The sequence below is a fragment of the Mercenaria mercenaria genome, chromosome 15, assembly GCF_021730395.1.
Source record: "Mercenaria mercenaria strain notata chromosome 15, MADL_Memer_1, whole genome shotgun sequence".
Lineage (NCBI taxonomy): Eukaryota > Metazoa > Mollusca > Bivalvia > Venerida > Veneridae > Mercenaria > Mercenaria mercenaria.
The window spans coordinates 3,824,438-3,836,441 of NC_069375.1; the positions used below are offsets into that span (position 1 = coordinate 3,824,438).

At 36.0% G+C, this 12,004-nt stretch overlaps 1 protein-coding gene across 1 annotated transcript in view; it reads right to left on the minus strand.

Annotated features, from left to right (window-relative positions):
• The window catches only part of LOC123559189 (ubiquitin carboxyl-terminal hydrolase 20-like), a 72,275-nt gene that overhangs the window by 43,908 nt on the left and 16,363 nt on the right, over positions 1-12,004 (minus strand). Inside the window, exons 5-6 of the mRNA XM_053524416.1 lie at positions 2,915-3,130; positions 244-357 (exon numbers count right to left, since the gene is read on the minus strand). Of these exons, the coding sequence (XP_053380391.1) occupies positions 244-357; positions 2,915-3,130 (330 nt within the window). The remainder of the gene's footprint in view (positions 1-243; positions 358-2,914; positions 3,131-12,004) is intronic.

Sequence of the window (12,004 nt, forward strand, 5' to 3'; positions counted from 1 at the left end):
TCATACACTTTATCCAACTAACCTTTCACACTGCCATACTTCATTCATACACTGTATCTCACTAACCTTTTCACTGTCAAACTTCATTTCATACATTGTATCTCATTAACCTTTTATGCTGCCAAAACTTCATTCATACACTGTATCTCATTAACCTTTTACGCTGCCATACTTCATTCATACACTGTACCTCACTAACCTTTTACAATGCAATATTTCATTCATACACTATATCCAACTAACCTTTTACGATGCCATATTTCATTCATGAGTTTCATGTAGTTCCTACTGAGAGACAAATTTCTGTCTGAATGGACATAGCCGCTACAATCCAGAAAAAAACGTGTGAGTGGAGGGCTGAAATAAGAAAAAATGTGAAAATCATCAAGTCAAAATACAAGTGTGTTTGTATTGTGTACACAGGAACATAAAGTATATGTGGAATATAAACTACATGTGTGTACATGGTTTCATGACTCTTTTAAAGACAAGAGGGCCAAGATGGCCCTAGGTCGCTCACCTGAGAAACACACCATAACAGTGTAAACATGTTTGACAATAGTGATTTCATGGAGACAAATATTCTGACCAATTTTCATTAAGATTGGACCTAAGATGTGGTCTCTTGAAGTGTAAACAAGTATTTTCTCCAATTTGACCTAGTGACCTAGTTTTTAAGCCAAGGTAACCTACATTCAAACTTGACCTAGATTTGATCAAGGCAATCATTCTGACTAAAATTTCATGAAACCCAATTGAAAAATACAGCCTTTATCGCATGCAAAACATTTTTCTTTGATTTGTCCTAGCGACTTAGTTTTTGATCCCAGATGACCCATTTTCGAACTTCGCCTTCATCAAGGCTACCATTCTGACCAAATTTCATCAAGATCAATTAAACAATACAGTCTCTATCGCATACACAAGGTTTTTCTTTGATTTGACCTAGTGACCTACTTTTTAACCCCAGATGACCCATATTCTAAGTTGATCTAGATTTTATTAAGGCAATCATTCTGACTAAATTTATACATATCCAGCCCCTATTGCGTACACAAGGTTTTTCTTTAATTTGAACGGGTGACCTAGTTTTTGACCCTAGATGACCCATATTCAAATTCGACCTAGATTTCATCCAGACAAATACTCTGATCAAATTTCATGAAGATCTGGTGTAAAATGCAGCCCCTATTGCATACACAAGGTTTTTCTTTGATTTGACCAAGTGACCTAGTTTTTGACCCCAGATGACCCATATTCGTAACTGGCCTAGCTTTCATCAAGGCAATCAATCTGACCAAAATTCATAAACATCAACTGAAAAATACAGCCTCTATCACATACACAAGTTTTTTTTTTATTTGACCTAGTGACCTAGTTTTTGAACCCAGATGACCCAATTTCGAATTCGGCCTAGATTTCATCAAGGCAATCATTCTGACAAAATTTCATGAAGATCAACTGAAAAATACAGCCTCTATTGCATACACAAGGTTTTTCTTTGATTTGACCTAGTGACCTAGTTTTTGACCCAAGATGACCCATTTTCGCATTCGGCCTAGATTTCTTCAAAGTAATTATTCTGCCAAAATTTCAAGAAGATCAGTTGAAAAATACAGCCTCTATCGCATACACAAGGTTTTACTTTGATTTGACCTAGTGACCTAGTTTTTGATCCAAGATGACCCATTTTCAAACCTGTCCTAGATTTCATCAAGGTAATCATTCTGAAGAAAATTCATTAAGATCAATTGAAAAATACAGCCTCTATCGCATACACAAGGTTTTTCTTTGATTTGACCTAGTGACCTAGTTTCTGATCCCAGATAACCCATTTTCGATCTCGGCCTAGATTTCATCAAGGTAATCATTCTGACCAAAATTCATGAAGATCAATTGAAAAATACAGCCTCTATCGCATACACAAGGTGTTTCCTTGATTTGACCTAGTGACCAAGTTTCTGATCCCAGATGACCCATTTTCGAACTCGGCCTAGATTTCATCAAGGTAATCATTCTGACCAAATTTCATGAAGATCAGTTTGAAAATACAGCCTCTATCGCATACACAAGCTAAATGCTGATGGACGCTAGATGACAGATGGACGCAGGACATCGAGCGATCAGAAAAACTCACCTGAGCATTGCTCAGGTGAGCTAATAATGCAACATAAACTTTAAAGCACTTCATGTCTTTTTTTAAACACAGTCAAGGACCATAACTCTGGTCTAGCTGACTGAAATTCCAAACAGAACACCAGGTGCACAACTTCACATAATTTAAAACAAACCTCTATAATGTTTTATAACTCTAAAAGTCAACTACTTTTTGAGATGCATGCAACACAAACTTTTATGCGAATTTTGTACATATCTTTGACTCAGTCAACAGCCATAACTCTTGTCTGGCTGAATGAAATCCGAAACAGAACACCAGGTGCACAACTTCACATAATATAAAAGAAACCTCTATAATGTTTTATAACTCTAAAAGTCAAATACTTTCTGAGATGCATGCAACACAAACTTTTAAGCCTTTTTATGCATATTTTTGACTAAATCAAGGGCTATAACTCTTGTGTGGCTGTGTGAAATCCCAATTAAAACATGGGGTGCACAATTTCACATAGGAAAATCCTGTAAGGTTTGATGACTCTTGGTCACATGCTTTATTCACAACACAAATTTGGACAGAAAGATGGACAGAAAGTCGGATGAACAAAGGCAACTGTAAGTGCACGCCTCCGTCCTCCAATTCTGAGAGGCACAAAAAGTATAATGAAATGAAAATATATGAGAAAATGTTTAACATAAAACGATGACGATGAACAATGGACCATCCATCTACTATGATAGTACAATAACAAATTTTAAAACAAATCAGTCCTTAATGTATATATGCTGGTTTACATACCAGTTAGATAAAGCCTGTAGTGCTGCATTCAGGTAGCAGGTGTTACCCAGATTCTGCAGACCAGTCAAACCTTTAGGTTTACCATGGTGTCCCTCGTCTTCCCCCTCCGACTCTGTATCGTCTCCACCAAATGCCGAGTGCTGAGGCGAGTTGTCTGGCGTAAACTCACTAAGTCCATCCTCCTCCTCATTCTCCTTGCTCAACTTGTCTGGTATACTATATATACAATGAGAAACAATCTACATATATACTATAGGAAACCATCAGGTATAGTACATACACAATGAGAAAAAAACTACATATACTATAGGAAACCATCAGGTATAGTACATACACAATGAGAACAATCTACATATACTATAGGAAACCATCAGGTATAGTACATGCACAATGAGAAACAGTCTACATATACTATAGGGAACCATCAGGTATAGTACATGCACAATGAGAAACAGTCTACATATACTATAGGGAACCATCAGGTATAGTACATGCACAATGAGAAACAGTCTACATATACTATAGGGAACCATAGTATAGTACATGCACAATGAGAAACAGTCTACATATACTATAGGGAACCATCAGGTATAGTACATGCACAATGAGAAACAGTCTACATATACTATAGGAAACCATCAGGTATAGTACATGCACAATGAGAAACAGTCTACATATACTATAGGAAACCATCAGGTATAGTACATGCACAATGAGAAAGAGTCTAAATATACTATAGGAAACCATCAGGTATAGTACATGCACAATGAGAAAGAGTCTAAATATACTATAGGAACCACAGGTATAGTACATGCACAATGAGAAAGAGTTAATATACTATAGAAACCATCAGGTATAGTACATGCACAATGAGAAAGAGTCTACATATACTATAGGAAACCATCAGGTATAGTACATGCACAATGAGAAACAGTCTACATATACTATAGGAAACCATCAGGTATAGTACATGCACAATGAGAAACAGTCTACATATACTATAGAAAACCATCAGGTATAGTACATACACAATGAGAAACAATCTACATATACTATAGGAAACCATCAGGTATAGTACATACACAATGAGAAGTAAGAGCGTTGGTCTACGGATCGCGGGGTCGTGAGTTCGATCCTCGGGCGGGGCGTATGTTCTCCGTGACTATTTGATAAAAGACATTGTGTCTGAAATCATTAGTCCTCCACCTCTGATCATTCATGTGGGGAAGTTGGCAGTTACTTGCAGAGAACAGGTTTGTACTGGTACAGAACCCAGGAACACTGGTTAGGTTAACTGCCCGCCGTTACATGACTGAAATACTGTTGAAAAACGGCGTTAAACCCAAAACAAACAAACAAAACACAATGAGAAACAATCTACATATACTATAGGAAACTATCAGGTATAGTACATACACAATGAGAAACAATCTACATATACTATAGGGAACCATCAGGTATAGTACATACACAATGAGAAACAATCTACATATACTATAGAAAACCATCAGGTATAGTACATACACAATGAGAAATAGTCTACATATACTATAGGAAAACATATACTATAGGAAACCATCAGGTATAGTACATACAAATGAAAAACAATCTACTGTAAAAGCACTTATTTTCGCTGGGTCAAAATTTCGCGAATTTGAAAATTTGCGCATGTTTGTGAGGTTTAATATTCGTGAAATTGTAAACAAGAGGACCATGATGGTCCTGAATCTCTCACCTATCTCCACATGACCCAGTGTTCAACTGAGTATGACATCGTTATTTCTATTATTTGACATAGTGACCTAGTTTTTGAGCACATGTGACCTAGATATCATCAAGATAAAAAATTCTGACCAATTTTCATGAAGATCCATTGAAAAATATGGCCTCTAGAGAGGTCACAAGGTTTTTCTATTATTTGACCTAATGACCTAGTTTTTGAAGGCACGTGACCCATTTTTAAACTTGACCTAGATATCATCAAGGTGAACATTCTCACCAATTTTCATGAAGATCTCGTGAAAAATATGGCCTCTAGAGAGGTCACAAGGTTTTTCTATTTTTCGACCTACTGACCTAGTTTTTGACCCACATGACCCAGTTACGAACCTGACCTAGATATCATCAAGCTGAACATTCTCATCAATTTTCATGAAGATCCATTGAGAAATATGGCCTCTAGAGAGGTCACAAGGTTTTTTCTATTTTTAGACCTACTGACCTAGTTTTTGACCCCACGTGACCCAGTTTTGAATCTGACTTAGATATCATCAAGATGAACATTCTGACCAATATTCATGAAGATCTCATGAAAAATATGGCCTCTAGAGAGGTCACAAGGTTTTTCTATTTTTAGATCTACTGACCTAGTTTTTAACCCCACGTGACCCAGTTTCGAACCTGACCTAGATATCTTCAAGGTAAACATTCTGACCAATTTTCATGAAGATCCATTGAAAAATATCGCCTCTAGAGAGGTCACAAGGTTTTCCTATTTTTAGACCTACTGACCTAGTTTTTGACCGCATATGACCCAGTTTCGAACTTGACCTAGATATCATCAAGGTGAACATTCTGACCAATTTTCATGAAGATCCATTGAGAAATATGGCCACTAGAGAGGTCACAAGGTTTTTCTATTTTTAGATCTACTGACCTAGTTTTTGACCCCACATGACCCAGTTTCGAACTTGACCTAGATATCATCAAGGTGAACATTCTGACCAATATTCATGAAGATCTCATGAAAAATATGGCCTCTAGAGAGGTCACAAGGTTTTTCTATTTTTAGATCTACTGACCTAGTTTTTAACCCCACGTGACCCAGTTTCGAACTTGACCTAGATATCATCAAGATGAACATTCTGAATAATTTTCATGAAGATGCATTGAGAAATATGGCCTCTAGAGAGGTCACAAGGTTTTTCTATTTTTAGACCTAATGACCTAGTTTTTGACCCTCTGTGACCCAGTTTCGAACTTGACCTAGATATCATCAAGATAAACATTCTGACCAATATTCATGAAGATCTCATGAAAAATATGGCCTCTAGAGAGGTCACAAGGTTTTTCTATTTTTAGACCTACTGACCTAGGTTTTGACCCCACGTGACCCAGTCTCGAACTTGACCTAGATATCATCAAGGTGAACATTCTGACCAATTTTCATGAAGATCTTGTGAAATATATGGCCTCTAGAGAGGTCACAAGGTTTTTCTATTTTTAGACCTACTGACCTAGTTTTTGATGGCACGTGACCCAGTTTCGAACTTGACCTAGATATCATCAAGATGAACATTCTGACCAACTTTCATAAAGATCCCATGAAAAATGTGACCTCCAGAGTGGTCAAAAGCAAAAGTTTACGGACGCACGCACGGACGACGGACACCGCGCGATCACAAAAGCTCACCTTGTCACTTTGTGACAGGTGAGCTAAAAAGGTATCCTACTGGAATTGGAATTATACTAATGGTGAATATATATGCGAGGATTAATTTTCGCGAGATGTAGAGCCTTGTGAATATAGCGAAAATTAAACCCTCGCGAAAATTTCTGCTTTTACAGTATATATACAATGAGAAACGGTCTACACATACTATGGGAAATCATCACTGATCAGGTATAGTACGTATACAATGAGAAACAGTCTACATATACAATGATAACACGGCCTGTATACTGCAGATACAATGAGAATCAGTCTCCAAATGCAATGAGAAACAGTCTACATATACAATGAGAATCAAATGCAATGAGAAACAGTCTACATCTGCAATGATAAACAGTCTACATATAAAATGAGAAACAGTCTACACATACAATGAGAAACCATCTACATGTACAATCAGAAACTGTCTACAAATACAATGAGAAATAGTCTTCATATACAATGTGAAACAGTCTACAAAGACAATGTGAAACAGTCTGCATATAAAATGAGAAACGGTCTACATATAAAATGAGAAACAGTCTATGTGTACAGTGAGAAACTGTTCACATACACAATGAGACAATCTCAATGTACAATGAGAAACAGTCTATGTGTACAATGAGAAACCATTTACATATACAATGTGAAACAGGCAGCATATACAATGTGAAACAGTCTGCATATACAATGAGAAACAGTCTACATATACAATGAGAAACAGTCTACATATACAATGAGAAACGGTCTACATATAAAATGAGAAACAATCTATGTGTACAATAAGAAACCGTTTACATATACTATGTGAAACAGGCTGCATATACAATGTGAAACAGTCTGCATATACAATGAGAAACGGTCAGTCTTCATATACAATGAGAAACAGTCTACATATACAATGAGAAACGGTCTACATATAAAATGAGAAACAGTCTACATATACAATGAGAAACGGTCTACATATACTATGAGAAACAGTCTACATATACAATGAGAAACAGTCTACATATACTATGAGAAACAGTCTACATAAACAATGAGAAACAGTCTACTTATACTATAAGAAAAGGTCTACATATAGTACAATGAGAAACAGTCTACATATACTATGAGAAATGGTCTACCTATACTATGAGAAACAGTCTACTTATACTATAAGAAAAGGTCTACATATACAATGAGAAACAGTCTACATATACTATGAGAAATGGTCTACATATACAATGAGAAACAGTCTACATATACCAGGCCCTTCTCCAGAAATTGTTTAAGGCGCTGGGGTAAAGTTTGTGTGGCGGGTGCTTTTTTAAGTATACCATATGCAAAAAAAACACAACAACATGTATTTCATTACTTCTACATTTTCACATAATCATATAACCATCAATATATCATATAGTGTTATTTCTAGACCTCAGGAAGGGCCCGGGTGCTGCCAAAACCGGACAGGGTGCTGTCTGAAAGGGGCAGGGTGCCCCATACACATTTAACCCTTTGTCATGTATTTGCAGAATATATTTTAAATATTTGTTTTCTCAGAAACTATATTCCAAGTGATTGCAAAGTATTTGCATCAGATTTTCGCAAACAGTCTGCAAAACGTATCACACTGAAGCAAAGGGTTTGCAAATAAACACTTAGATAAATTACAGACTGCAAAGGTTTTGCAAATAAATACTTTATTAAATTAGCAGACAGCAAAGCATCTGCAAACAAACACATTTACTTAGCAAAGGTATTGCAAATAAACACTTTGTACAGAAATGAAAGAGCAAAGCATTTGCAAATAGTTAACATAGATGAACTTGCTTTCCTGGTAGACTCTAGGTACAGGAAGTAATTAACCATTCTGTTTTCTGATTGGTCTATATTCAAATGGCAGGATTTTTGAAAATATTGTGAGGAAATGTTTACACATCAGTTAGTAGAAATATTTTGGTGATGCAAACTTGTGTTAAACAGATTATTTATATAATATTCTAATTATTTTTTCTGGATATAAACTTTGTTGAATAAGGATAATGCAATACTATGTTGTTAAGCAATAAGACTTCCAAGAACCAGAGAATATTGCAGCATGTAGAAAGGTAATGTTAATCAATGATAGTTATATAAAACACTTTTTACTCAAGCAATTGTTGAAACTTAACATTATTACATGATTTTAGTTATTGTTACTGAATGATCACTGAAATGATTGACTTTTAATATTTATTTAAACTGCAAAATTTTAATGGTTTTGTGAATTTACATCTGTTTTTCAGATATTAAACAAAATCCTTTTCTTTGGACCTCAGAAATTCGTTTTATGCTGTTTGTTACGTTTTTGCGAATACTTTGCATATTATTTGCATGCAAGTTGCGATTACTTTGCTATCACTTTGCGATTACTTTGCTATCACTTTGCGATTACTTTGCTATCAGTTTGCAATTTATTTGCCAAAGTTTCAGCTGCGAATTGTAAATTGTTTGCAAAGTATTTGCATTCTGTGTGCGTTGTGTATATTTGCAAAAGCTTTGCGGAATAGTTGCACGTTTCGTTCCATTTCTACTCGTCTGCGGAATATATTCAACAATCATGTGCTGCAACTGTTCTGCAAAGGTTATGGCAAATATTTGGCAAAGATAAAAAGTACATTCTACAAAGGCCCTGTTTTTGCATGGGGCTCTTTTCGACCTGAAAGTTACCATAGCAGTAGTTGCATTTCTAGATGTCTATAGTTAATATGTATTCCATTTATCTTTATTGCACACTTAAAGGAAATGTCACAGAATAAATTTAAGTGGTAATTAATCTTCACAAAACCAGTAACAAAGTTTACAAAGGCTTTTTACTTACTTTATAATTTAGGTTTAACCATTCAAGCCTTTCTCTTAATTAATTAGCTTAATCTTGAAACCAAGATCATGTTGTAAACAACATAGTTAAAGGCCTGTTTCAGGTCACATTGTAAACTAATAATTATCAGAAGTCATGTTGTATTGATCAGGTCTTTCATCAATATTTCATTAACAGAAAAGTGCTATTACAGTCAGGTTAAAGTTTACTAAAATGCATATCCAAAATATACTATCCGGATACTGGTACACTTTCGGAATGTTGGCTGAGAGTAGTTTTTACTCAGTTACATGACCTACTAGGGTAAACCAGAGATAGTTCCTCAAATTTTGAAGTTTCTCATCATAAAAAATACACCCACTGTCAGCTTTTTTTGAAGGAAATATGGAAAAATTGCAAAAGACATCGGGAGTAATAAGACTCGTGAACAGACATTCTAAACTTACTTTTACTTTCGATATTCATTAAAATTTGTGCATTTTCTAGTTTAAATTACAGTAGAATCAAACTGCATTGATATATACTTGTTATTATACTAATTTAAATTTTGCACAAAGAAATCTAGGGCACTTTTCACGTGCTTGGTAATCAGTTGGCCACTTTACGCACCCTTTTTTGACATTTCACAGGATCCATACTATTTATCAATTAGTTTTAACACTTCATTGATTCTCATTACCTGTGTGCACTCGCCGTGACGTAATTTGCTGATCAAAAAAAATCGTTGAGGCATGTCAACAGGGAAATTGGCGGGATTTAGCAGAAGATCAAAGGCAAGAGGGCACATTATAAGGGCAGCGTGGCGGCAGTAAAAAAGGGCAGGGTGGGGCGCCCCGCTGCGTCGCTCTAGAAGTAACACTAGTCATATACACTACACTATTAGTTACACTGCTTGTTGGTGACAGGATACGGGATATACGCTGTCGAGGAAATCCATATCAGGCTCGTGCAAGCTTGAGCCTGATATGGATTTCCTCGACAGCGTATATCCCGTATCCTGTCACCAACAAGCTGTGTAACGATTTTATCTTGCCGACTACCCTTCACTTACACGCTATTATGTAATATTTTAATTAACAAAGCGGCAGCCATTTTTTTTTTAAAATCAAAATTCATATCTAAAATGTACTAGCAGGATATGGAATATATCCTGTCTCCACGTGACGTCTATTGACCAATAGAAATGCAAGAAACTTGTAAGGGGCAAGATAAATAGGTATCTCACGCGGATGAAATTGCTTACTGATTTAAGACGCCGCGCTAATACTATCAGAAACGGTCTACATAAACGGTCTACATATACAATGAGAAACAGTCTACATATACTATGAGAAATGGTCTACATATACTATGAGAAACAGTCTACATATACAATGAGAAACAGTCTACATATACTATGAGAAACAGTCTACGTATACTATGAGAAACAGTCTACATATACAACAAGAAACTGTCTACACATACAATGAGAAACAGTCTACATATATAATGAGAAAAAGTCTAGATATACAATGAGAAACAGTCTACATATACTATGGGAAAAAGTCTCCAAATGCAATGAGGGGAATGGGGCCAGTTTTTGTCGAATATTTTGGTGAAAAAACAAAAACAAACAAGAGCTGTCTGTAAGACAGCCAAGCTTGTCTATTCAAAATATTGTCCCAGAAGCAGGAAAATACTAGAGATGCTTTTGAGAAAAGTGCATGTCTCCCACAACTGCCCCTATGAAAAATGTTAGTTTCTCTAGATGTTTTAGACGAGTGGATCCAATTAGATGGTCTGGATGAGTGGATCCAATCAGTAATTCAAGGGCCATAAATCAAAAGTGCCTGAGCGATTTGGCTAGTTATCAAACTTGGGTAAGGCCTTATGGCCAAACACATTTTGTTCAAGTTTGGTGAAGATCGGATGAGAAATGTTCGACTTAGAGAGCGGACAAGAGTAAACAGACGGATTTTTTTCGATAATTCAAGGGCCGTAACTCTAAAATGCCTGGACCGACTTGGCTAGTTATCGAACTTGGCCGATGTCTCATGGTCAAACACATTTTGTTTAAGTTTGGTGAAGATTGGATGAGAAATATTCGAATTAGAGTGCGGACAAGAGTAAAAAGACCGATTTTTGGTAATTCAAGGGCCATAACTCCAAGACGCCTGAACCGATATGGCTAGTTATCGAACTTGGCCGAGGTCTTATGGTCAAACACATTTTGTTCAAGTTTGGTGAAAATCGGATGAGAAATATTCGACTTAAGAGTGCGGACAAGCTTTGTGACAGACACACACACAGACTGGAGTAAATCAATATGTCTCCCACACCACTGTGTGGTGGGAGACATAATTACCCAAAATGTTAAATATCAAAAGAGTTTTAAGTTAAAAAGGAGTCATAATTTGACCAAAATGCATATCAGAGTTATGGGACTTGCTGCTATCAACTAGTTTTATAACCCCGAAGACACATGTGAAGTTTCAATTCAATATCTGCATTAGTTTTGGAGATAGTAACTTGCATGTAAAACCTTAACCAGAATTTTCTAAGTCCAAAAGGGGGCATAATTTGCTCAAAATACATGTCAGAGTTATGGAACTTGACCCAGTGAGGTTGGTAATTGACCTAGAAAAAGAAAAAATAAGTTTCAAAGCTATATGCCTTTTAGTAATAGCTGTATGTACTTGCACGCAAAACTTTAACCAGAATTTTCTAAGTCCAAAAGGGGGCATAATTTGGCTAAAATGAAGGTCAGGGTTATGTCCCAGAAGCAGGAAAATATTACCCAAAATGTTAAATATCAAAAGAGTTTTAAGTTAAAAAGGAG